The sequence below is a fragment of the Oncorhynchus nerka genome, linkage group LG26 (genome assembly GCF_034236695.1).
Source record: "Oncorhynchus nerka isolate Pitt River linkage group LG26, Oner_Uvic_2.0, whole genome shotgun sequence".
NCBI lineage: Eukaryota > Metazoa > Chordata > Actinopteri > Salmoniformes > Salmonidae > Oncorhynchus > Oncorhynchus nerka.
Window position 1 is genome coordinate 9,274,125 of NC_088421.1, and position 26,002 is coordinate 9,300,126.

At 44.2% G+C, this 26,002-nt stretch overlaps 2 protein-coding genes and 3 non-coding genes across 10 annotated transcripts; all 5 read left to right on the top strand.

Annotated features, from left to right (window-relative positions):
• Positions 1-111: 111 nt before the first annotated feature.
• LOC135564651 (uncharacterized) lies at positions 112-3,644 on the top strand. 3 transcript variants are annotated; one of them, XM_065010050.1, is made up of 11 exons: positions 113-637; positions 956-1,026; positions 1,114-1,290; positions 1,381-1,442; positions 1,525-1,611; positions 1,699-1,740; positions 1,809-1,982; positions 2,061-2,096; positions 2,193-2,745; positions 3,026-3,137; positions 3,232-3,644. In XM_065010050.1, exons 1-8 carry the CDS (start codon positions 480-482, stop codon positions 2,094-2,096), a joined length of 807 nt encoding a protein of 268 aa, XP_064866122.1. In that variant the 5' UTR covers positions 113-479; the 3' UTR covers positions 2,193-2,745; positions 3,026-3,137; positions 3,232-3,644. The 3 variants fall into 3 exon arrangements, with proteins under 3 accessions (XP_064866121.1, XP_064866122.1, XP_064866123.1); XM_065010049.1 differs by lacking the exons at positions 2,061-2,096; positions 2,193-2,745; positions 3,026-3,137; positions 3,232-3,644 and having other exon boundaries at positions 112-637; positions 1,809-2,049; XM_065010051.1 differs by lacking the exons at positions 2,061-2,096; positions 2,193-2,745; positions 3,026-3,137; positions 3,232-3,644 and having other exon boundaries at positions 116-637; positions 1,699-1,952.
• A 1,446-nt stretch (positions 3,645-5,090) lies between these two features.
• On the top strand, positions 5,091-24,283 carry LOC115110221 (importin subunit beta-1-like). 4 transcript variants are annotated; one of them, XM_029635678.2, is made up of 23 exons: positions 5,410-5,427; positions 6,079-6,147; positions 6,394-6,452; positions 9,246-9,428; positions 9,787-9,987; positions 10,210-10,362; positions 10,615-10,683; positions 10,798-10,887; positions 11,215-11,325; positions 11,710-11,811; positions 12,659-12,883; positions 15,812-16,003; positions 16,508-16,638; positions 17,176-17,323; positions 17,565-17,636; positions 17,997-18,141; positions 19,021-19,103; positions 19,452-19,559; positions 19,875-20,018; positions 20,433-20,538; positions 21,819-21,933; positions 22,333-22,494; positions 22,859-24,283. In XM_029635678.2, coding segments are annotated over exons 2-23 (2,625 nt in total). In that variant the 5' UTR covers positions 5,410-5,427; positions 6,079-6,122; the 3' UTR covers positions 22,860-24,283. The 4 variants fall into 4 exon arrangements, with proteins under 4 accessions (XP_029491535.1, XP_029491537.1, XP_029491538.1 ...); XM_029635675.2 differs by lacking the exon at positions 6,079-6,147 and having other exon boundaries at positions 5,091-5,427; XM_029635677.2 differs by lacking the exon at positions 6,079-6,147 and having other exon boundaries at positions 5,091-5,427; positions 10,615-10,674.
• LOC115110943 (small nucleolar RNA SNORA79) lies at positions 19,192-19,335 on the top strand. Its single transcript, XR_003860703.1, has one exon. It is a non-coding gene; the product is annotated as a small nucleolar RNA SNORA79 (small nucleolar RNA).
• Positions 20,076-20,216, top strand: LOC115110946 (small nucleolar RNA SNORA79). Its single transcript, XR_003860706.2, has one exon. It is a non-coding gene; the product is annotated as a small nucleolar RNA SNORA79 (small nucleolar RNA).
• On the top strand, positions 21,477-21,621 carry LOC115110944 (small nucleolar RNA SNORA79). The gene has a single exon (XR_003860704.2). It is a non-coding gene; the product is annotated as a small nucleolar RNA SNORA79 (small nucleolar RNA).
• Positions 24,284-26,002: the final 1,719 nt, after the last annotated feature.

Here is a 26,002-nt window from a genome sequence, read left to right on the forward strand (position 1 = left end):
TTTCTCAGATTTTACATTAAGTAATTTTGCCTACATAGAAGCTCACTCATAGGCCACTTTCAGTTTAGCTGCTGGCGGTTTCTGAAATGATGCCCTGGAGGGCAGCTGTGACGGATCAACCAAGACTATCACTGACCAAATCAATAGTGCCCCCTATGGACCTGAATGGCAGGGTAAGGGACGATTTATTTGAACTTTGTCCAAATATTATGATTATTATTGTTATGCGGGTGGTCCTCCAAATTCGGTGTCCTGGGGCCTGTTGCACAAAAGTAGAATTAAGACATCCGGGATAAATGACTCAGCTGAGCTCAATGAAGCCAAAACATGTGCGTCCAGGCTTAATTGGTTGCACAAAGACCAAGCCAGGATGAGCAGACACGGATTCATTAAGCCAGGTGAAACCAATCCTGGATAGGTGCGCGCTCACGGCTCACTCAAATAGACCCCGCCACAGATCACAGATTAACTGATTTACCATGGCAACTAGAGCCGCGTACTTTTCCCCGTCGGAAGCACAAATCCTCATGGAGGCATACGAGGAGGTAAAATATATAATTAAGAAGAAAGGCAACACCGCCACAGTGATAAAGCAAAGAGAAAAAGCGTGGCAAAGTATTGCAGACCGCCTGAATGCGTAAGTAGTGCACAATTACACACTCACCGCTCCGCTGAAACATCACAATTACAATTCAAATATTTAATTCACATCTCCAAAAATGCAGTTGTACTGTAATTATGAAACGGTAAAATTTTTAATTGAAATGCACTGCAGATATGAGTGAAATTGTGTAAAGTAACTCCATCACACTGTATAAAGCTATGATAAATTTTTTGATATTTTTACTGAAAACAAGACAAAAATACCAAGTAATTTTTTTGCAGTGTGACTCCATTGTGTGTGTGTGTGTGTGTGTGTGTGTGTGTGTGTGCGTGTGTGTGTGTGTGTGTGTAGATTAAACATGAACGGGCCAAAACGGACATGGCAGCAGGTCAAAATCAAATACAAGAACATTCTGCAGAATGGTATGGTCCCTGACTAATATTTAACAAAGCACAAGCATATATTGTACCCAGAAGGTGCCTGCTCACACATTGTCTGTACTGTTTTAGCAGTGAAAAAGAATACCCACAGACAAGGCACGGGTGGTGGGTCACCAAAGGCTGACCTTACCCCAGCAGAGGACATGGCCTTGGAGCTAAATAAAGGCAGGCCCGTCTTAGAGGGGATCCCTGGGGGGGAAGAGACGAGCATAGGTTCCTCCCAAGATGCCACCCGCTTCATTCAAGGTATGTCCTTCCATCTCTACATGGGATACAACCACATTCATATTGAATCAATTTGGACTGTCTGACTTTGGTTTACCTATTGCCTTGCAGTGCCTGGCAGCACTGTGTTCCTGTTAGAGCCACCAGCACAAGCACCAGACGATGCTGATCCAGTGAGTACTCCATCAAAGGCATACTGTAGGCCTGGCATGTCTTGTCTACTAGCTTCAATATGAATCCGATTAAATGTGATAGGGTGAAGGCCCCAGTGCAGCAGCAACAGCACATGATGGAGACGATGATGAGGAGGAGACCATCTCTCTGGATTCCAGAAGGCATGAGGTGTCATGTTAAGACTGTGAAAGTACTATTTACTCTACAATGGTGAGGAGTCCTCATCAAAATCAAAAAATCTAATTTCTTTTACAGGACCCAGATGCTATACAGTGGGAAAACCAGCCTGGCAACATAGTGCGTATTAATAAAAGGACACCACATCCTGCCAAATTCCAGCTGCGCTAATTGTATTGTGTTCACAGAGCTCACAAGCTATCAGAAAGTTGTATGGCAACCACCTCCGGCGCCAAATAGAACTGGCAGACATAGACATTCAGTACAAGAAGAAAAAGATGGAAAATCTTGCACTGGAGTCCGAAATAAAAAAGAGGACAATTAGGAAACTGGACCTTGAAATAAAAAAACTTGAGAGGGAGGTGAGATATGCCTTCAATGTACACTGTATGCTAACTGTAACACAAATGTATTAATCATTATTTTTCTTTCCTCCCCAGCTCCAAGAAGATGACACAGCTCAAAATAAAAATTAGGTATATTCTCGTAAAGTCAAGTGAGCCATGACATATGAGCTCTTATTGTGAGCACACAGGACGGTGGCATCTTTCTAAGGTTTTTTATTTTCCCAGCAATCAGTACAACCAAGTCATCGTTATAAGGCATCGCCCTCTTTTGCCCACCCCCCCAGCACCAGGTGTGGCCACTAGCCTATATGAAGGCCCAAATTGTGTGTTCCTTTCTGCTCTGACAATGGCATGCCCATTCGTGCGAGATGTGGTGGATGAAGAAGCACTTGTGCTGAGGAGAGCCTTCAGGCGAGAAAGGGTCTTCAGGGACCGGTTGGACCCACTGGCCTTCCCTGATGACCATCTATATGAAAGATACAGGTTTTCTGCAGATGGCATCAGGTATCTATGCAGACTACTGGGTCCCAGGATTAAGCACCGCACTGCACGGAGCCATGCACTGAGTGTGGAGCAAATGGTTTGTGTGGCCTTGCGCTTTTTGCTAGTACACCCTTCCTGTACTCAGTGGGGGATGCAGAACAGCTGAACAAGGCCACAATTTGCCGCACAATAAGGAGTGTGTGTCTGGCTATCAAAGCATTAGCAGATGTCTTCATCTCCTTCCCTGGCCACAGAAGACTCTGTGACATCAAAGAGGAGTTCTATAGGATTGCAGGTAAGAGGATCTACAAATTACAGGACAACTGTTAACACATAGTAGGATACTCATTACTTTGTGTGACAGGTTTCCCCAATGTCATTGGTGCAGTGGACTGCACACACATAAGGATAAAAGCCCCTCAGGTGCCCATGAGGCCGATTTTGTGAATAGGAAATCCTTTCACAGCATTAATGTTCAGGTGAACATAACTTTTTGATATTGTCCATTGACGAACACTCTGCATTGCCAGTGATGTGCATTGATTGGTGTAATATTCCTCATCTTATGATTTCAGATGGTCTGCAATGCTGACTGTGTGATCAGCAATGTTGTGGCAAAATGGCCTGGCTCAGTCCATGACTCCAGAATCTTTCGGGCCTCTGAAATCTATCAGTGCCTATCACAAGGTAAGCCACACAACCCCTATTTATAACCATCATGGCTGTGTCAAGAATATCACTGTGTTTATGAGGTAGTAATGATGAGATTTTGTGTTGACAGGTGAATTCTCTGGTGTGTTGCTGGGAGACAGGGGTATGGCTGCCAGCCTTTTCTCCTGACACCTTTCACAGACCCCAGGAAGCACAGCAGGCCTACAACCATGCCCATGCCAGGACCAGGGCCAGAGTTGAAATGACCTTTGGCCTCCCGAAGGCACGCTTTCACTGCCTTCACAAATTAAGGGTCAGCCCTGTTAGGGCATGTGATATTACTGTGGCTTGTGCTGTCCTCCACAATGTGGCCTGCCTGAGGAAGGAGAGGGCCACCAGCCATGGACTGGGACAATCCGGCAATCTTCCCTGATGACGACAGTGGTCGGCTGCTGAGGGACCAATATGTGTTGAATTATTTTAGTTAGTATGTGTGCTTTCAATTTTGGTTAAATATGTCCTGCGGTGGCAGAGGAATTTGGGTTTTTTGGGTTCGTTTTTGACGAATTTGGCCTCTTATGATGTTTGTGCGGTATACTGTGTGTAATACAAGGCTGCAGGGAGGCTACTGGATCCATTCATTTGTCTGTTCAGTTGATGTGTATGGATTTGTCCTGCATTTATTTTAGTGTGCAGACATGCAGGGTGTGTTATATACAGACCTTTGAATGTGTATGTATCATTTTGTATAATATGCTTGGATTCTGTGCTTTCCATCTTGTAGAGTCACTGTGACTTCAGTTTCGAAAGGAGCTGATGGTTTACCTGCTTTGTTTTGTCCTTATTCAATAAAGGAACATAATGTTACACATTGTGTTTTTATATTCATATGGAATGTGTATTTGTTTATATGACAGAGTACTAGGGCCACACTGAAGAAAAAGGATAAAGTCATACATTTATGAGGCTGGTTCTTTCTGCAGAAAAGCTACATATTGTTTTTACAGTTTTGATACTTATGACAATGTGATACTTAATATTCTGGCACATCAGCATGTCTTTGTTTATGAAACCATACTGAAGTACAATTTCACGAAATGCCCCACATCTGTCATTTTAACAACTGTCCTCCTTTAAAACAACTGGTTACAATATTATGACTTGTGTTTTTTTTCCCCTCTGTGGCCCTAATATTCTATCATTTTATATATATTTATATATATGGGAAACTGTAAATTATCTAATGATAGCAACATCATCTAAAAATCATTTTTTATCCAAAATCATTGAAATTAATGATCACAAACGTTTAAATAATAACAGTGGGTCTAGTTATATGTGATAACAATGTATAGTGAGCAGTGAAATAACTATTGGTTTCCATTTGTGGTGACTGCTGACTGACATTAGGGATGAGATTAAATAGATCCTGGAATTTAGCCTGGTCTGGAGCAGGCTAGCTCCACAGAATAAATCTCCATGGTAATTTATACCATAACATATCCTCCTGCCCCCTATCCATCTTTAGTGCAACCGGATTACGGATCAATTGAGCCAGGATCACCAAGATATCCTGGCTTAATCCCTTATCCTAGTTTTGTGCAACAGGCCCCTGGTTGTACTCTGCCATGGCTTATTTCATCACGTTCATTGGAAATAAAAATATATAGGCAGTACATAAGTATAGGGGGATTACTTACTTACGTGAGTCGTACCAACTGAAATGATGGTCAAATGTCATTCCATTCGGCTAGCTACCCATTTTGTCCACTCTATTTGGTTTAGAATTTACTGAGAAGTCAGATAATTGTATGGTTGATTAAGTACAAGACATCAAAGCTACAACTTCGACAACAATCATACAACAGTTGGCTAATACCTTAAATGTTTTGGTTAAAAATGAATATATTTATCTTCAGACAAGGTGCGCGCACATGCATGCGCAGGAGAGAGGGAGGAGTTAAAAATGTTTTTTTTTAATGCCATAGTAGCGGCGTGTGATATTCTTCCGCGGGAGTCAAACAAGGCCTTTCCCCTCCCGACCACAGAATGGACAAGCGGCATTGCTGCTTAAACAAATTGTTTTAAGGTTCCGCGTTTGAAAATAGCGCATATCCAGAGTAAACTAATCGGCTGGAGGATACCCGGCGTGTATGTTTTTCTCACCGGCTTTCATTGTTTTATCCACACGGTCCTGTTACATTTGGCTGAACACTGAATAAATAAAGTCCGGGGTTGTGCGCGGCAATCTAACTAGCGACTTCTGTTAAGAGTGGTTGGGACAGAATGGAGCTGATAACGATCCTCGAAAAAACGGTCTCTCCGGGTGATTATACAGTTCCATATACTCATCTTTAACAGTTATGTGAAGAGTTTAGGCCCAGCAACTTGACATATCTGTATTTGATAACGATTACGGGTGAAAGTTAAATCAGAAAAAGGGAGTAGTGAAGTGCCTTGCTAGCTAGGCTGCTAATGTTACGGCCTTATTCACTCCGCGGATCCGGCTTTCTGTTATGAACTCGCAAAATGTTTAGCACTGTTAATAGTTCAATCTGGGCGGCATTGACAGAGCTGCCAGTTGTCAAAATGTATTATCCGTTGAAAAAGTTGTCACCCAAATAGTTTGTCATTTTGATGTCATGTTTTTACTGGGTTGATACGTTTAGTTACCTATCAATTTACTTGGCTAGCTAGCCACTCATGTGTAATTAAGTCGGCCCTGCCTTGCACGCCAGCTAACTTTACAGTCTAGATTACTAGTTATGTAATGTAGCTAGCATGTGCCGATGTGGGAAAAAAATAGAATAGGCCTGTACTCGATCGTGTAAACCTTATTAGGTCGTATACGCTAGCTAGTGAAGTATGCACTTGTGCATTGTCCGTGGTGATGTAACTAGGACAGCTAACTACGTTAGCTAAAGTTGGATATGAGTTGGTTAGCTCGATGGCTAACTCAATCTTTGCCATCAAGTAGCTATCCGCTAGTGAGCAACGCATCCCCGGGAGCCAGCATGTTGCATGACATGGGTCACCTTTCTAACGAGTAAGGCTTGATAAATTGGCTGTTTCATTTAACGAACTAATATCTCATGAAATGAACACCCACAATTTCCCAAATAGATTACCGCAGTAGCATTGAATGTGATCACTGATAATCGTGGTAGCCTAGCGAGCAAGGAATTGTAGATGTATGCTAACATAACTTTGCTGCTTCACGTTGTGGCTAACCAACATGTGCACTAGCTAATCACATAGTGTAACTCTAAACCTTCCCCCCTCGCCCCCTCAGATCGAAATGAACTGGAGGCGGCACAGAAGTTTCTGGAGCAGGCGGCAATTGAGAATTTGGTTTGTATAACTACACATTTCAGTCAGACGGATCATTTATTCCTATCATATTCAGGTCTGGCGCCAGAAAGACAGGGCACACACCTCAGCTTTCGCGAATGAATGGAGACCAAGCATTAACCCACGTTACCTAGCTAGCACACCAGCTACACCCATGTAGGCATCCAGTACCTCGGAATTATCACTTGGCACAAACTAAATTACGACAAATTCTCGTTTAATTGATTTCTAAATTAATTCAGTTGAATATGACTTGAGCAACAAAAAAAACGGCATCGAAAACGAGTACACTGCTAGTGATAGATCAGGATTACCCTGCTTTGATATTAACACATGTGGCTAACATGTTGTAATCCTATAGCTGGATTTGATTAAGTATGATATTCTTGTACCTAATAGTTAACCGGAAAGCTGCCCGATAAGCGTTTAGTAGCGAGCAAGAGCACTCCTCCCCCACTGACAGATGGTCATTGCATTTTTGGAGTAGAAAGCAAGCGGGTGTAGCTAGCTGGCTAGAGAAGAGGAAGTAAGGGTAAAGGGTAAATGTTTTTTTGTGGTGCCCGCCTGTCTTTCATTATCATTGAAGACCACATTGTGATTAAACCCAATCTGTCTTTTGATCCATCAGCTAAATGACATAGCGATTTCTTCTCATCTAAATATTTGGACATACTTTTTCAATCTCCAGGAAGCCTGGTTAGTGACACCAAGCTAGATACTTGATGCCTCATAGGCTCCGCTAGTGGGATCTGGAATATGGGTCACCGGTGGTATCCACAGATGAAATCTTAAAGTGAAAATTGAGTATACAGTGCCTTCGGAAAGTATTCAAACCACTTGACTTTTATCCACATTCTGTTACAGCTTTATTCTAAATTTGATTAAATTGTTTTTTTTTCTCGTAGCAATCTACATACACTACCCCATAATGACAATGCAAAAACAGGTTTAGAAATTCTTGCTAATTTATATTATTAAATAAAAATGATCACGCTTACATAAGTATTCAGACCTTTTACTCAGTACTTTGTTGAAGCACCTTTGGCAGCGATTACAGCATAGTGTCTTCTTGGGTATGACGCTACACGCTTGGCACACTTGTATTTGGGCAGTTTTTCCCCTTCTCTGCAGATCCTCAAGACCTGTCAGGTTGGATGGGGAGCGTTGCTGCACAGCTATTTTCAGGTCTCTCCAGAGATGTTCTGGCTGTGCCGCTCAAGGATATTCGGAGACTTGTCCCAAAGTTACTCCTGCTTCCGCTTGGCTGTGTGCGTAGGGTCGTTGTCCTGTTAGAAGTTGAACCTTTTCCCCAGTCTGAGAACCTGCTCCAGAGCACTCAGGACTTCATCAATGATCTCTCTATTCTTTGCTCCCTTCATCTATCCCTCGATCCTAACTAGTTTCCCAGTCCCTGCCGCAGGAAAACATCCCCACAGCATGATGCTGCCACCACCATGCTTCACTGTAGGAATGGTGCCAGGTTTCCTCCAGATCTGAGGCTTGGAATTCAGGCCAAGCAGTTTAATCTTGATTTCATCAGACCAGAGAATCTTTTCTCATGGTCTGAGAGTCTTTAGGTGCCTTTTGGCAAACTCCAAGTGGGCTGTCATGTGCCTTTTACTGTGGAGTGGCTTCCGTCTGGCCACTCTACCATAAAGGCCTGATTGGTGGAGTGCTGCAGAGATGGTTGTCCTTCTGGAAGGATCTTCACTCTGGAGCTCTGTCAGTGACTGTCGGGTTCTTGGTCACCTCCCTGACCAAGGCTCTACTCCACCGATTGCTCCGTTTGGCCTGGCGGCCAGCTCTAGGAATAGTCTTGGTGGTTCCAAACATCTTCCATTTAAGAATGATGGAGGCTGCTGTGTTCTTGGGGACCTTCAATGCTGCAAAAAGTTGTAGGTACCCTTCCCCAGATCTGTGCCTCGACACAATCCTGTCTCAGAGCCTACAAACAATTCCTTTTCACGCAGGGCTTGGTTTTTGCTCTGACGTGCACTGTCAACTGTGTGACCATTTATATATAGACGGGTGTGTGCCTTTCCAAATCATGTCCAGTCAATTGAGTTTACGACAGGTGGACTCCAATCAAGTTGTAGAAGCATCTTAAGGATGATCACTGGAAACAGGATACACCTGAGATCAATTTTGATTTTCATAGCAAAGGTTCTGAATGCGTAGGTAAATAAGGTATTTCGGTAAATTTCTTGACATTTGCAAAAATGTCTAAACCTGTTTTCCGCTTTGTCGTTATGGGGGTATTGTGTGTAGATTGCGGAGGATTTTTATTTATTTAATCCATTCTAGAATAAGGCTGTAATGTAAGAAAATGTGGAAAAGGTCAAGGGTCTGAATACTTTCCGGAGGCATTGTATATGTAAAACAGACCCAAACAACTCAGCAGGACTTGTATGAATTTAGCAGTTTGTTGTTTTGGTTACACAAACGCATTACACATCTGATTTAAAACTACCACATATGGATCATTAGTGTTTTGTGGAGGCCACTGCTGCCACTCACTGACTGCAGCATGAATGAAATTTAGTGTCTAAATTGTTTTGCTGTTGCATACGAACCTGCTCCGTCATGTCTGTTGATTCCTAGCCTCCTACATCCTTCAGTTGCTGAATGTAACTGTTTAACATTTCAGTGTCACTGCGGTGAAATCTTACTCATGCCAAGGACTGAAAGACTGTGGTGATGACCATTTTTTTCTTACCTGTGTTTTACTAAACCACTACCATCTTATGGCCTGATTTGTAAAAATACATTTAAAAAATCTCTCCCTTTCTCCAGCCCACGTTCCTGGTGGAGCTCTCCAAGGTGCTCGCCAACCCTGGCAACACCCAGGTGGCTCGCGTGGCCGCAGGGCTGCAGGTGAAGAACTCGCTCACCTCCAAAGACCCGGACGTGAAGACGCGTTACCAGCAGAGATGGCTGGCCATCGACGCCAACGCCCGGATGGAAATCAAGAACTTTGTAAGGAGAAACTCCTCTTCCACCTATTAGTGCATATTTATTTATACTTTCTAGATTTAGTAGGATTTTGTGGTGTCCTGACTCCCCACCACCCCTCCTTTTTTGGGGTTGAAGTATATTAAAGTCTATATTACGGTTTTAAGTGACAGTGTGGGTTACACAGTAACAATCATTTCATTCAAATATCCCCTTGGGGAAAGAGGATCCTGAAGTTGATTACTCTTCGATAATTTATCCTTAAACCTACCCAGCCAAATTGTTTATTTTTCTTAAGCCCTTGGCTCCTATAAGAACCAATGTCCTCCACCTCACTCGGCCTCACCCAGCCAAATGCACCAGTTGATTCACTCCCCTCCAGGTTCTGCAGACCTTGGGCACGGAGACGTACCGGCCCAGCTCGGCCTCCCAGTGTGTGGCCGGCATAGCCTGCGCAGAGATCCCCGTCACACAGTGGCCCGAGCTCATTCCCCAGCTGGTGGCCAACGTGACGGATCCCAGCAGCACCGAGCACATGAAGGAGTCCACCTTGGAGGCCATCGGATACATCTGCCAGGATATAGTGAGTGCTCCTGACACACACACTTGCGTACATGAGGGACACGGGGGTTATAATCTAAAAGTCGAACTACTGTAATATGAAACTTGTCCTCAATTGCACAAAGACAACATTCCAAAATCGAACCTAGACTAACTTGATGTCTGTGTTTTCATGTGCCTGTTCCACTGCAGAGCAGACGTAGCTTCCACGAACAACTGTCTTCTCTCCTCCCCTGTGCCGTAGGACCCTGAGCAGCTGCAGGACAACGCCAACCAGATCCTGACAGCCATCATCCAGGGCATGAGGAAGGAGGAGCCCAGCAACAACGTCAAGCTGGCTGCAACAAACGCACTGCTCAACTCACTGGAGTTCACCAAAGCCAACTTCGACAAAGAGGTGTGTTTGTGTCTCCTGTCCAAAGTTCCTCCATTGTCACATGCTGTGACCCCAAAAATGGAAAGACGAAATGGACAAATCTGAGCTTGTTTATCGACTTAACGGTCTGGTCTGATGATGAGAAATCATGCACCACGCTGAACGTGTGATGGATAACCCCTACCACAATATCTGAGACCTTCGCACAAGGCTGGGTTTCGAATGCTTTGTCTATGTGCCTGTCGTAACAGTGAATGGGTTTGTGTTTTCCAGACGGAGAGGCACTTTATAATGCAGGTCGTCTGCGAGGCCACACAGTGCCCAGACACCAGAGTGAGTATCGTGAGTTTCTCTTTTCTATTTAAAACCTTTTTTTGGCCAATTTTATTCCATGCTTTCAGCCAATAATCATCTTCTTAACCAATGTTGGTGGAATGCGATGTCTGTCTCCCACAGGTACGAGTGGCTGCCTTACAGAACTTGGTGAAGATAATGTCTTTGTATTATCAGTACATGGAAACGTACATGGGCCCAGCACTGTTTGCGGTAAGCAACCCCCATGCAGCAACTTGGTCTTGCTCTGTGGTCTTTAGATGTGCTTCTACTTTCTGAAGTACCCGAGGCAGAGAACTCCGAACAAGGTCTTGGTGGACCTTATCAGTTACTGATATTGTAGCGTCGCTTGTTGACTACTTGTCTGGTCTGTGGTGAGAAATCATGCACCACGCCGAAAAGGCCTGATGTATAACGTCCTATCGCAATATGTGAGTCCTGCACGGACGCCAGTAGTCCATATCAAGGACACTCCTTTTAAATTGAACCCCCCCCTTTTTTTTTTTGGCTGCTGTCCTCTCCCTCCCTTACCCCGAACAGATCACAATAGAAGCCATGAAAAGTGACATTGATGAAGTTGCCTTACAAGGAATCGAGTTCTGGTCGAACGTGTGCGACGAGGAGATGGACTTGGCCATCGAAGCGACTGAGGTGAGGACCCCCCCCAACACACACACACTTCCAAAAGTGTTTCAACTCTGTAAACTAAACACAAGGCAACACTTCAGCCCACGAATGTAAATATGTTTTATATATAACACCAGAAAGGGTCCCAGTTAGATCATCACTCAGCAACATGGCTATCTCGCCTATCTGGTCTGATGAGAGATCCTGCACCACGCTTGAACACCTGATGGATCACCCCTACCACTACCTGAGACCTGCATGTACCTTGTTATTTTGTTATTAACACTACTTTCAGCCATTAGGCTGACATCCTTACCTGGAGGGGGTTTGTTAGATGCAAAATGCATACAATGGACAGCAAAAAGGTCAATATTCCTCTAAGCTTGGTACCACTCGCTCTCTCCCCAGGCGTCGGAGCAGGGCCAGCCCCCGGAGCACACCAGCAAGTTCTACGCCAAAGGAGCCTTGCAATACCTGGTGCCCATCCTCACCCAGACACTCACCAAGCAGGTACGCAGGGGAAGAGCCCCGCGGCAGTCATTTTACACCTCGTTAACACCTTCATTACACGTTAGGGATGATTGATAAGGATGTGTCATTTACTGGTATTAAAATCTCCATTGAAACACCACAGTTGGCAGAATAGCTGGCAGAATTCCCCAGCTTTAGATGAAATGAAGATTCTGACTCCTAGGAAAACCTGTCTGCTCTGTGATGGAAAATCATGCACCACGCTGAACATGTGATGGATAACCCCTACCACAAAATCGAAGACTTGCATAGACGTGCAACCAGTCAGAATTAAGGGGGAGGGGGGCTCACCCATCCAGACACCAACATTTTGTGTCTAATACCACAGATGCTCCCCCAGGAAGACTGTGTGCTACTGCTACCACCCATTTTTATAATTAGTCCAAGTGTACCATGTGAAGTCTAGCAGGGAGGTGTGAGTGTTTCTGTACAAGCCATCGCAGTCTATCTATTAGGGGCTTTAATGAGAGGCACTGGACTTGTCTAGCTGGGTTCGTCTGTCCTTTGTGTTGGTATCTGTTCTTTTGTTTGTATCCTTTGCTACTCAGTGTCCTTGTTCATATGCTACAGGTACCTGTTCATGTAAATATATGCCATTTTCCTCTGGATCTCCTTCCCCTGTGTACACGATCAGGTCATCTCCATGTAAATGCCTGTCTTTCCTCTCACCTCTCCTATGTGCAAGTCCAGGAGATTCCTTTCATATCCCCCCACCCCTCTATGTTCCTCTGTCATGTGACATTGGTTTTTACCCCTCCTTTCTCAATGTCATGGCGTTTCATGTAAATGCGTCTCCTCTCATTCACCCCTCTCGCTTCCTCCTCAGGACGAGAACAACGACGATGACGACTGGAACCCGTGCAAGGCGGCGGGCGTGTGCCTGATGCTGCTGGCCACGTGTTGCGAGGACGACGTGGTGCCTCACGTGTTGCCCTTCATCAAGGAGCACATCAAGCACCCCGACTGGCGCTACCGAGATGCCGCCGTCATGGCCTTCGGCTCCATCCTGGAGGGGCCCGAGCTCAACCAGCTCAAACCCCTCGTCATCCAGGTGACTCACTTCACCACATGAAGACACATATTCAACATGCTGTAAACTACTATTTTAACAGTTTCGCTCAATTCATTCTAATTAACCTCATAATTATGATACAACCCCTCACTAATGTCAGTGGTTGCAGTCTTCGTCAACATAACCTGGTTCAAGCATTCATGACATTACCCTGAAGAGGCACAGTGATGCTGAAACGTAGGTTTACCCAATAAATTACTGAGTTTATATATATATATATATATGTGTGTGTATTTAATATGCTGTGACTATTACATTTTATTCGCCGTTAGTCAGCACCTCTACGCAAATTAATTTTCTCTGGGTGGGCTCCAGCTTTTTATTAGACATGAAGACATACCATGAACGCAACACCACCATATGATCTCAACCAGAGAGCCTGCTATAAACTAGCATATCAGATAGAGGAGACCATCTGCTAGGAAATTAACTTTGCATCTTACGCATAGTAGTGATGGGATGTTCTTTTGACTGACTCAGATATTTTCGTTCGTTCAGTCAAAGGAACGTCTCGCTAGACGCCTTTTTGTTCATTTGAGTCCGTAATGGCCCGCGCACGCAGGACCCCCCTACCGTTGAACTGAGAACTCGAGTCATGATTCTACAAGCGTCTCGTTCACCGTAGGGGGCTTATTGGAGCTGTCATTTGTGATTGAGACATGTGAAACTGTGCTTTAAACAATGTACACTGGTTGATTGCTAGGCCCACAACTAAGATTGTTTTTTTATACATTTGAAACGGGGTATAGTTGTGGCTGCAACCGGACTAGATTGTGAACGACTCTTGGTGTAATGCATTGTTTAAACGTCTTCTGTGGCCGTTGAGCACAATGCTCAAACTGCAGCCCCCAGAACGATTCACTCTCCAGGTTGAGTTTGTTGAGCAGAGGCTGTGTATGTTTTGGTTCTAAAAAAATAAGCTGTGTCAATGACGTTCAATAATCGATGATATGCCGTCGTTCTTGCACCATGCGATCAATTACCAATTCGAAACATGTGTTTTTCTTCTCGGCGCTTATGATCTATTTCCCCGTGCGCGTATGACCGACGGTCGGCGCACATCTCTGGAGCCGCTGAGCCAGGGGAGCGTGTATTAATCCCGTTGTAGGTAGGACTCGCTGCAGCCAGTACTAGCAGGTCAAGATGAAAATGAACCAGTCGCTCGGGGAAAAAGGAGTCATGCGTCTCGAGTCGGTAAAAAGATTTGTTGGGGTGGAGTTTCACAGCAGCGTAGACTAACAATCCACCGTCTGATGGGTGTGGCGAGCAAGGAAGACGATAGCTTGTGGCCAAGTAGAAATGGATCTGTTGCAAGGGTCATCTCTAGGCTGCAAGTATTTCTCAGTTTCCTTGTGCCCATCACATAATGAATTGTCTTCTCTTTGTGCTTAAACTCCCATATGGTTTATAATGAAACTATCCACAGGTTTGGCTTTAAATACATTTTAAGTTCATCTTTAGATGAACCACAGACCGAAGTTGTTGCAAGGGTGATCGGGTATTTACAGACATGTTCACTCACAAGTAGGGTTGACTGGAGAAGCTGTGAATAGGGTGGTATCAGCTGAACCACAATGTTCTTTCATGACTGTGTGTGGCTGTGTTTCAAATGGCTCCCTATTTAGTGCATTGCTTTCTACCAGGGCACATAAATAAGGACCTATGTCAGGAATAGGGTGCCATTTGGGACACAGACTATGCCCAAATCCTTGACCCCTAAGCCCTATTGAACTGAATTGGGTGCTTGTCTCAGAGTGAGCTGGTGATAAGCTTGTGCAAGTGTCTATAATCACACCGCTGAAACCTGTCATTCACTAGACACCAAATTCAAGAAAACTGACAAACGGGACTAGCGAACGTTGTCCAATAAAATACTCTTGTTTCCGTTATAAAACGGAAATGTATGAAGCAAGAAATGTCAGCAGTGGAACCTTGTATCTGGTCTGTGATGAGAAATCTTGTACTCGACCCTGAGAGCCCTGATGTTTAATAGGATTTATCTGAGACCTGCACAGACAAGTTCAGTAAATCTGCATTTAGACTTTCTCTGTGGTAGTGATGATAATGGGGGGGGGTCGATAGTTGCATATCGGAATATTATTTTTGACAACTCGTATCATTTTGACAATTGCAATATTTTTGTGTTAGTTGGCTGTACCTGCACCAAAACTCTTGTATTTTTCCTTCATAGCTTGTTCATCTTTAAGTATGGAAACAATTTTTGTCTTCACTTAATTCCATGATTGATCAAACCCTATTTTCTCATGGCTCTCTCTTGTGCCTCTGCAGCAGACATATGGTGAACAATATGTTTGGAACATCGAATCGCAATAAAATCCCACTACCGAATTCCCAGCCCTACTCTGTAAACGAGGGGTGGGCAACTCCAGTCCTCTGGGGCCTGATTGGTGTCACACTTTATCTCCGTCCCTAGCAAACACAGCTGATTTAATCAAATTGCATTCTAAACTGAAAATCATGATTAGGTGATTATTGGAGTCAGGTGTGTTAGCTGGGGCAAAACTGTGACCAATCAGGCCCCGAGGGCTGGAATTGCCCACCCCTGCTGTAGAGGCTCTGAGACAATGAGACACACTACTGTTGTAAAATCTCGCCCACTGCCCTCCCGCTCCTTCCAGTCCATGCCTCTCTTGCTACACCTGAATACTGCTGTTATATTAACAGTACCTTTCATTCTCTGCCCATCCACGCCTGTCTTTTTACTCTTGAACACTGGTTAATAGTACTTACATTCTAATTGATTCATTATTATTACATTTCTATAGCGCTTTTCATGGTATCTCAAAGCTCTTAAATGGGGAGACTTCATGTATCACTGCTCCCCTCCTCTGCTTATTGACACTACTGTGGTTAACGACCAGTCTGCTCTTGTTTCTCCCCTCCCAGGCGATGCCCATGCTGATTGAGCTGATGAAGGACCCCAGTGTTGTGGTGAGGGACACCACGGCCTGGACGGTGGGCAGGATCTGTGAGCTGCTGCCGGAGGCGGCCATCAACGAGGTGTACCTGGCCCCTCTGCTGCAGTGCCTCATCGAGGGCCTGGGGGCCGAGCCACGCGTCGCGTCCAACGTCTGCTGGGTGAGACAGAAGATAGAGCCGCTATTTATTTGACCATTGTTTTTAAAAACCTAATTCAACACGTTGATATACAATGCATTTAAAATCATTGAGGATAATGCCAGAAGTTGAACAGCTTATTTCCATTGTGGTCCTCTTGTGGGCCTCCACATGTAGCAGTAGTTCTTTGTTAATCCCACAGATAAGGATTTTTATCACCACAAGCATCAACGATATACTGCACAGTACAAAGACACTTGCTCAATTACAACAATTGATCTCAGTCCACCCCACTCGAGTGGAATATGTTGCATCAAAGTGTCTGTAGTTGAGAGAAATACCTGTCAGGTCTGTGATGAGAAATCATGCACCACGCTGAACATGTGATGGATAACCCCTACCACAATATCTGAGACCTGCTAGAAATGTTTGTTTTTTAGGACCAAAAATAATCATTCATGGGTTTTCTTATGAATGCCCTCATAACATCTCCCTCATCCCTCTCTCTCCCTTTCCCTCCCTCAGGCTTTCTCCAGCCTGGCGGAAGCCGCGTACGAAGGCACAGATGCAGCAGAGGAACAGGAGGAGCCTGCCACCTACTGCCTCTCCTCCTCCTTTGAACTCATCGTCCAGAAACTCCTAGAAACCACAGACAGGTAGGCAGGACTGTCCAGAAACCGCAGGCAGGACTGTCCAGACACCGCAGGCAGGACTGTCCAGAAACCGCAGGCGGGTAAGCAGGACAGTGGGTTGGAACGGCACCTTCTATTGTCAGGTCTGTAGAGGTTTAGAAACCTCTCCACTTGGCTAGACATTTTGTATGGAGGAGTTCTAGAGTTGGCTAGAGACTAACTCTCTCTAGTCTGCGATGAGGAATCATGCACCTCACTGAACGTGTGATGGATAACCGCTACCACAATATCTGAGACCAAAAATGCATTTGGAGATGTAGAATGGCGTTAAAATGTACTTCCTCAGGAATTCCTTTTGAAGCCCTTAGCTGTACATAACCTTTTGAAGGCTGTGAGTCTCTTATCCAGTCTCGTTGTCCTAGTTCCATCAGGTTTATGTATTTAAGTGCACCAAATGTTTTGCCAAGAATTGTACACATTTCTGTATAATATTGTTTTGCTGCTGCTGCATAGTAATGATTTAAGTGAAATAATTCAATGTTCTCCCTCTGTGTCCACCAGGCCGGACGGTCACCAGAACAACCTGCGTAGCGCGGCCTACGAGGCCCTGATGGAGATTGTGAAGAACAGCGCCAAGGACTGCTACCCAGCCGTGCAGAAGACCACCCTGGTCATCATGGAGCGCCTGCAGCAGGTCCTGCAGATGGAGGTAGGTCCCAACCGAGAGAGGAGGGATGGATGGATTGGGGTATGGCACAAAAAAGGGGGGGGCGGGGGCTTTTTGGTCTGTGATGAGAAATCATGTACTCAAAACTCTGAACCTCTGATGTTTACTTAAGGATTTAACTGAGACCTACTTTAAACTATTATTCATTTTGCTTGGAGCCTTTTCTATATTGAATAAACTCCCATTGAATAATCTGTTTTTCATGCGTTCTCTCTCTCCTCAGTCTCACATCCAGAGCACGTCGGACAGAATTCAGTTCAACGACCTCCAGTCCCTGCTGTGTGCCACCCTGCAGGTGAGACGAGTCGACTTCATTCAGCTTGACCCTCAAACTATTTCGACGTCCTCGAACAAGAGGTAGAAGAAGGATACCTAGGGCGTTCCATTATTATATTTTGCGATCTTGAGTATTTTAAAGGTGATACACATTTTAGTATCTGTCTGGTCTGTGATGAGAAATCGTGTACTGAAAACCCAGATGACTCTAATAGGAAGATCGAAAACATACTAGGAAAGGAGAAGGCTTTATGAGGAAAGGAAACAACTTCTGGGTTTGACTTATCCTCTTTCCCGCTTCTCCTCACAGTAGCTAAACAACGTTCAAGTTAGCCTGTGCTATGTTAGGTTAACCCTTTCCCTCCCCACCTCTCTGTAGAATGTGCTGAGGAAGGTGCAGCACCAGGACGCGTTGCAGATCTCCGACGTGGTGATGGCCTCGCTGCTCAGAATGTTCCAGAACACTGCCGGCTCCGGGGGCGTACAGGAGGATGCACTCATGGCCGTCTCAACCTTGGTGGAAGGTGAGCCGTTTAAAACTGTCACACTGTAGTGGATGGGTTAATTTAAAGTTTTTTATTTATTTTTGTTTTACATAAGTCACACACACACGGGTTTTCTATCCACACCCTCTACCCATTTTAGTGGGATGAATTATGTTTGTGAATCTAAGCCGTAAAACCTCGTATCTGGTCTGTGGTGAAAAATCTTGTACTCAAAACGCTGAAAACCCTGATGTTTAATAGGATTTATCTGAGACCTGTTTCCAGCCACTTGGTCAATGTTAAACTGATTTCCACCCTTCTTACAGTATATGGTGTGTCGCATGTCCAGTGTCACATGCCTGACTGAGCACGTTTACATGCACACTAAACATGTGGTGTTATGGCTTTGGTCATATAAACACCGTACTCTGCTGATCTTAATCGCTGATCAAAGTCAACATAAGCTTATTAAAACATCTCAGAAAACCCAGGTATGTCTCTGAAAGATTAGGCTATAGAAACTGCTCAGTCGGTGTTCCAGCTGTGTGTTTGATCTGTGCTTGTGCTAGCACCAGCAACTCAAGCGTCTCTCGAATGCCTGAGTTTGGACACACTCAAAAGTATGAATCTTAGAACTAGTTTTCAATCGAAACTTTGTCCGAAACTCCGACTCAAATGGTTTCCCCAAAAATAACATGGGTCGCCATGGGAGAAAGCTTATTTCGATTGAAGATCAAAAGATTTCTACATTTGATCAAAGTGCTGTCAAGGAGACTGAATTTAGATATGGCCATATGTACAGGATATTCTTCTTGCAAAGCATTTGAAATGTTAATTGTCATTAATCCTACTGTTCACAATCGTATTATTGTGTGCATGTAACCATGTTGTTCTGTAATGTCTTGTATGTTTCCTCAGTATTGGGTGCTGACTTTCAGAAATACATGGATGCCTTTAAACCCTTCCTGGGAATTGGATTGAAGAATTACGCAGAATATCAAGTGGGTTCTATTTTTTTTCAAGGATTTATATTCATATTAATCTCTTAAAGCAAAAATAAATAAATAAATAAATTGTCCTCCCTTCCCCTGACGCCTGTTCCTCTCGCTGCTCTGAGCTGTGGCAGCTGGGATTTTAGGGCGTCACAGAGTCAAGCAGGGTCTATTTCACCCAGTGTTCATGAGGTAGCAGGGCTGCCATTGTCTACACTGGACTTTGCTGGACCCCACACTTGAAATGCACTGCTTTAGTAGCTAAGTTCTAGTAATGCTTGCTGTAAGAGTCAACATGATTATTTCACCTAGCTACACCGCTCACTCACCCACCCTTCCCTCTCTCTCCCTCGTCAGGTGTGTCTGGCCGCGGTGGGCCTGGTGTGTGACCTGTGCCGGGCCCTGATGTCCAACATCCTGCCTTACTGCGACGAGATCATGCAGCTCCTGCTGGAGAACCTGGGGGTGAGTTGCACTTTAGTTTCTGCCACCAGTGTTGGTTATGACGAGGCTGCCATTATTGGTCCTGGAATGTGCAGGACCATACACTTGAGTCGTATTGCAGATTTACAGCCTCCGTTTTATGGATCGGTTATTTTGTAGAGACATGCAAATGCCTTCGTGTCAAGCTGACCGTGGACACCCCCCAAAAAAATAGGTTTTATCAGAAAGAAAATGGTTATAATTCCAACTGTCTTTGTTTAGTAGGTTAAGTCTTGTGGACACTAATGCAGTTTGTCACCAGTACTGACTAAGGACGTGGGTGTTGCCCCCCCGCAGAATGAGAATGTGCACCGGTCGGTGAAGCCCCAGATCCTGTCGGTGTTCGGAGACATTGCCCTGGCCATCGGAGGAGAGTTCAAGAAGTACCTGGAGATTGTCCTGGACACGCTGCAGCAGGCGTCGCAGGCACAAGTCGACAAGGTAGAACAGATGGAGACGCGCTGTACCACATTGGCATCCCCTTGTTTCGTTTGACCCTGACGCCTGTTCCTCTCGCTGCTCTGAGCTGTGGCAGCTGGGATTTTAGGGCGTCAGAGTCAAGCAGGGTCTATTTCACCCGTGTTCATGAGGTAGCAGGGCTGCCGTTGTCTACACTGGATTTTGCGAGACCCCACAAGTTTCTTCCTTGAGCAACCTTGTTAAGCTTGCCTCTTCCAGAGTTTGTTAGTAATATGGTGGCCAATGGTTCAGTCTAGCAAAATGTGTTAATTTACCAGTTATTCTTATTGAAGGCCTTTTGGATTCATCAAATGACCGTTGCTCACCTCGATGCGTGCGGTCTGTCCTCCGTCCCTCTTAACCTGCTGTGTGTGTTGGTTCCTTCCCCCCTGGCAGACGGACTATGACATGGTGGACTATCTGAACGAGCTGCGGGAGGGCTGTCTGGAGGCCTACACTGGCATCATCCAGGGCCTGAAGGGAGACAAGGAGAACGTGCACCGTGAGTCCCTTAGCCGCCATCCTCCCAGCATCATAACTAATCTACAGATCTTGTGGATCTAGTATTTTGGCGTATTGCTGACTGGTATTGATATTGTCTTTTAATTGTCTTGAGATGCCAATTGTAGGATTTTCCTGCACTTGTGTTTATGTTACGCCCCTGAAAACAGGGGAGAAATAATCACGAGTGATACGGTGTTGTATTCTCAAGTCAACATTTAGTTCAATCATTTCACAAAAGTAACACATTACATAACAGAAAACCCATTATACAAATAACACAGCAAAATATCTTATTAACAACACGCATGTTCGTTCACAATCGACATAAAATGGCAGCTACTCTCAGTACGATGCTATCCTTCACTTCAACCGAGCAGGGCTAATATTACTCTCTTCAAACTTAACTCTAACTTCCTCAAGACGTTACTAAAACACACCTTAAGCACTCTTGACATGTTCGCTAGTTATAACATTTAAATTACTATTTTTATCATCAATAAAGTACCTGAAAACAGGGGAGAAATAATCACGAGAGTGATACGGTGTTGTATTCTCAAGTCAACATTTAGTTCAATGAGAAAAGACCGCGAATTTCCCCAGGAATATGCGTGGAGACCAGAGCAATCGATCTCCGGCTCATAGATTAAGAGCATTTCGTAGATCACAGATTAACACTTTTAGGCACCACAAAATAAAGTAATCAATATAACGTTTACACATTACTCTCACAATTCGTACCCTTTGACAGATTTGAACTTTAACACAATTATATGAATGTTATCAATCTCTATCAACTAATACTGAATGCATATTTTTAACCTTAGATGTTTTAAGATCCTCACATACTATGAACTTACTAATACTTTTCAATGTATAACAGGCTATGAATATGTCCTTTAACCTGTCACATTTACAGTGGAGACTGAGTCCTTCCGCTGACGCCTGTTCCTCTCGCTGCTCTGAGCTGTGGCAGCTGGGATTTTAGGGCGTCACAGAGTAAAGCAGGGTCTATTTCACCCAGTGTTCATGAGGTAGCAGGGCTGCCATTGTCTACGTTGGACTTTTGCGAGACCCCACACTTGCACATTGTGGCATTTGCTGATTTTCGGACTTTGCAGTGTGCCATGTGTTCCTAACAAGCATCCTTAAATCACCTCTTTGCCAGAATATGGCCACTTTGATGGAATATTGGGCATCTGTCACCTCAGTCTTAATTGTCATGATTGTGCCTAACATTGTCTTTGTATCGTTCTGTCCCGCTCTCTGTCCTACCTGTAGCTGACGTGATGCTGGTGCAGCCCAGAGTGGAGTTCATCCTGTCCTTCATCCATCACATCGCTGAAGACGAGGACCACTCTAATGGCGTGGTGGCAAACGCCGCCGGACTTATAGGGTAAAGCAACTAGGATTATCTCCGTGGTAGTGACGCTTGCTTTGTGGATCACAATAATATTGAAGATGCTTTTGGTACGACATAGCATAAAAATGTTAGGGGCAGCTTGGGCTAAGATGCATGGAAAAACACTGAATTATAATTTAAAATATTTTTTTATTCTAAGGAAAACCTGTCTGGTCTGTTAGATCTTGTACTCTTAAACCCTGATGCTTAATAGCATTTATCTGAAACCTGCACAGACACTGTCAGTAAGGGGCCTGAAAAGGAGTTGAGGTAGATCGGAGTCGTGTTCCCAGCGACTTGATCAATGTTAAACTGGTTCTTCGGCTTCTTCTTACAGTATGTAAATGGTGTTGTTCCTGTATACATGCTTAGTTACCCCCCCCCCTTCCTCAGAGACCTGTGCACGGTGTTTGGGAAGGACGTGTTGAAGCTGGTAGAGATGCGACCCCTCATCAATGACCTGCTGACGGAGGGTCGGAGGTCCAAGGTCACCATAACCAAGATGCTGGCCACATGGGCCACCAAGGAGCTGCGCAAGCTCAAGAGCCAGGCCTGGTGAGTTACTGACCTTAATGACCTACTGACTGACAGTCACCCGTACAGCACCTCTAGGGCACCATGAAACCGCAAGGGAATAGCCAAGGGAGAATTATATCTATTTTTTAACAATGTACATTTTGAAAGTTAATGTTGCGTTGAGAGATACTTATGCAGGAAATGCTAGTCTTGTCCATTTTATTTTGGAGATGGCGTGAAATTGTAACCATTTGTGATTTCATGAAAGAGCATGTATCGTGTAAAGTCACCAGAATTTCACTGGAGCAGCCTAATGAGAAGGATCACTATACATGCATTGAGCACGTGAACACAGAACTTTGGCTCCTACAGCAAATAACCCTTTCTTATTTTTCCTCTACAGAGTTCATGCTTGTTGGATAAGCTAGACAACAATGAAAACACCCCACTGGAGTTTCTTCTGTCTTTTGCGTCGTGTCCGAGTTAAAGCAGAAGTGAAGCGTGCACTGAGATGAGTGTCTGAGAATGTGTGAGTGAGAGCGAGAGTGAGCGAGGATCGACGTCACACCACCTTCTGAGTACAAATCCAGCAGTCGCCGGCAGACCAGCAGCGCCCCACCACCAAAACCCTCTTCGGCCACCTGTGGACTGATTCTGACTTGACGACAAGGACTCCACACAAAAACATGGATCGCTGTAGCCGGCTAGTTCTAGAACTCTTCTGAAAAACGAATATTAGTCTACAACAGGATCACCAGAGTAGAGAGAAATGAACTGCCAAAATGTGGTTCTCTTTTGAGGGAAAATTACAAACACAACATGATACGAAAGAACTCAACTATTTTGCTCTTTGACCGATCTGTGGAAGACTTTTCCCTTGACTTTGGTTCCTTCAAGCACTATATGGTTGTGGACTTCAAAAATGGAGATGGTCAATTTTACGCAAATGTGAACTGAACCGGAATCTGAAAAAAGCTCACTTTTGGGGTGTTGGAAATGTGCCCAAAGGATCACTGCTGGAGTTGAAAGAAGACGAAACGAGGGGGATGAGCGGGCGGTCTCCACCCCCCTCGTCTCCTGCCTCTCTGCAATCCTCCAGCCTGCCCCTGCATGGAGCCCCCAGAGCGTGGCAGGGGTAGAGCTGATCAGCCTGGATGATGGAGTGTGTATGTGAGGGAGGGGATTCACTGTCTCTACCCCCCCCTCCCCGGTTATTTCAAATAAATAATAAAGCTTCAAGCAAATTCAGAAAGATATATTTCTGATGCTGTTTGGGAGATGGCTGTGGGGGCTTGGTAGATGATTTATTGGCAGCACTTGAGTGAATTGGGAAGAAGGTTTTCTTTATTTCCTGCAAGAGAATCACTGACAAATGTTCACCATTTTTCTTTTTAATGGCATCAGTTGTTTCTCTTCATCTTCAGTGTGGGCTTGTAGATAAAGACCCTTTCTTGCCAGCCCTGTTAACAAGAATCGGTGAGGACGTATGCATTGAGTGCATCAGGATCATTCAAGGCTAGGGATAACTACATTTGACATGTAACACTGACATCTAAGATGAGCAAGGAGTAGAAAACGAGTGCCAAATTTAGACTACTCATCAGGGTAAAATACAACAACTTGCCTACAGTATGCAGTTCAGAAATAAATCTATAATTTGAACTACATGAACTAGTGAATTGGGCTTGTTTCAGTTCCCATTTTTTGGTTTCTAGGTGCACTTGGAAAAGGGTCACTCACCAAGCTGTTAAAATGAGAATCGAAGATGTTTGTACAAGGTTATATTTTTCCATTGCTATGAAAAACAATAAAATAATATCAAACATTCCCCAAGCAGTTCTGGTACTTTGGTCTGTATTTTGTTTCTTGCAAATGTTTAATGCACTGTGATGACTTCAGTTTCCATGGCAACACTTGGGTGGTGAGATCTCTAAACTTTCAAAAATGTATCTTTCTATATTGACATAATCAATCAGGTTCAATTTAACTTGGCTTCACTGTTTTGTACTGTACATAAGCATTGGATATGAGCTGTTTTCCATTTTGATTTGAGATTGGGTATTTTTTGCAGTGACTTTGGTTCTCACCCGTTTGGATTTGTGTAACATTGTCCTCACGGGCTTGGCTATTTACGTCGTGTTTTGAAGTTATAAGAATTGCAACTTGAATATAGAATTGGGAACATTAAAACCGGCTTTTCTTCCCCTTAATATCCAACTAATAAAAATCTATATTGTACTTAAATGTAACCTTTCAATGTTATTCTGTAAATGGCTGTCACTTGTGCTGACCTTATACCCTTGCATTGAGTGTGTAGAATAATGATCCATCTTGGTTAAAAGGAAAGTCAGCAAACCATAATTCATCTTGTCCCTCCAGAAATTAACATGACAGGTTGATCATGTTTGCAAGTGACAGTAATGCAAAATTGGGGCTGTCACCAACGGCACTTCATTCACCACGTAGTGCACTACTCTGAACAGGGACCATAGACAATTTGACCTGAACAGAATTTGGAATTGCTGTTGTATGTTACAAGTTAACACAATGTATATTACTTGATCCAATCCTAAGGATAAAGGGAAAGAAATATGGAAGAGCCTTACACTGTTAACTACCATATACAAGCAATTACAGGTCACCTCTAGTGCCTAGCTGACTGAACGGCAAGTGTTGGTATTATTTCCCCACAACCCAATTTAAATGTTGAAATGGTACAGTACTATCTCGTAAACCTGCCATACTGATTTAGCCTGAAATGTGACTCATTATAAACGGGTGAAATGCAGAACTCGACTCATCGTGGAGGCTACATTTTCTAAGAGATACAATGCATTATAAATAGCACATAGTGTAATAAGAAACCGGTGAATTTATACTTGACCTGAAGAGAGCGAAAACATCTGGGTTGAGCAGCAACTGATGACGTTGTTGTAAACAAGTCACCTAAAAGGCTCGAGGACCAGGGTCAAAGAGCACACTACGTAAAAATCTTTAAGTAGTGCGTTGTTCCAAAGAAGTTTACTGAAGTGGAAGAGGTTTAATTTTTTTAATGTAACCTTTGACTTAGCAAGTCCGTTTATAACAATCCTTATTTACAATGACGGAACTGTTCAGGGGCAGAACGACCGATTTTTACCTTGTCAGCTCCGGGATTCGATGCAGCAATCTTTCGGTTACTGGCACAACGCCCTAACCAATAGGCTACCTTCCCTGGGGTTTATGTGTGACGGAAGCAGAGGCTATGGGTTTTGGGGGTCCTTTCTACTTCAGGAAGCGTCCAGGGCATGGGCAGTGAAATATTATCTATTATATTGACCAGCTACTCATGTGGCCGCTCTAACAATGGCTAATTGATGTCTTCAAAAACGGAAGACAAGAGGAGGCAAACTCAGGTGGGACCATTCTAGCCAATGAGAGGGCAGATACGCCTGAGAACAAGAGGCACAACTCCTATATAAAGTGGGGGGGTTCAAAGTTGCCGGGAAGTCACGTGTCCTACTTATACGCTCATAACAACCTTAGCATTGATTAAGAAACTCATATT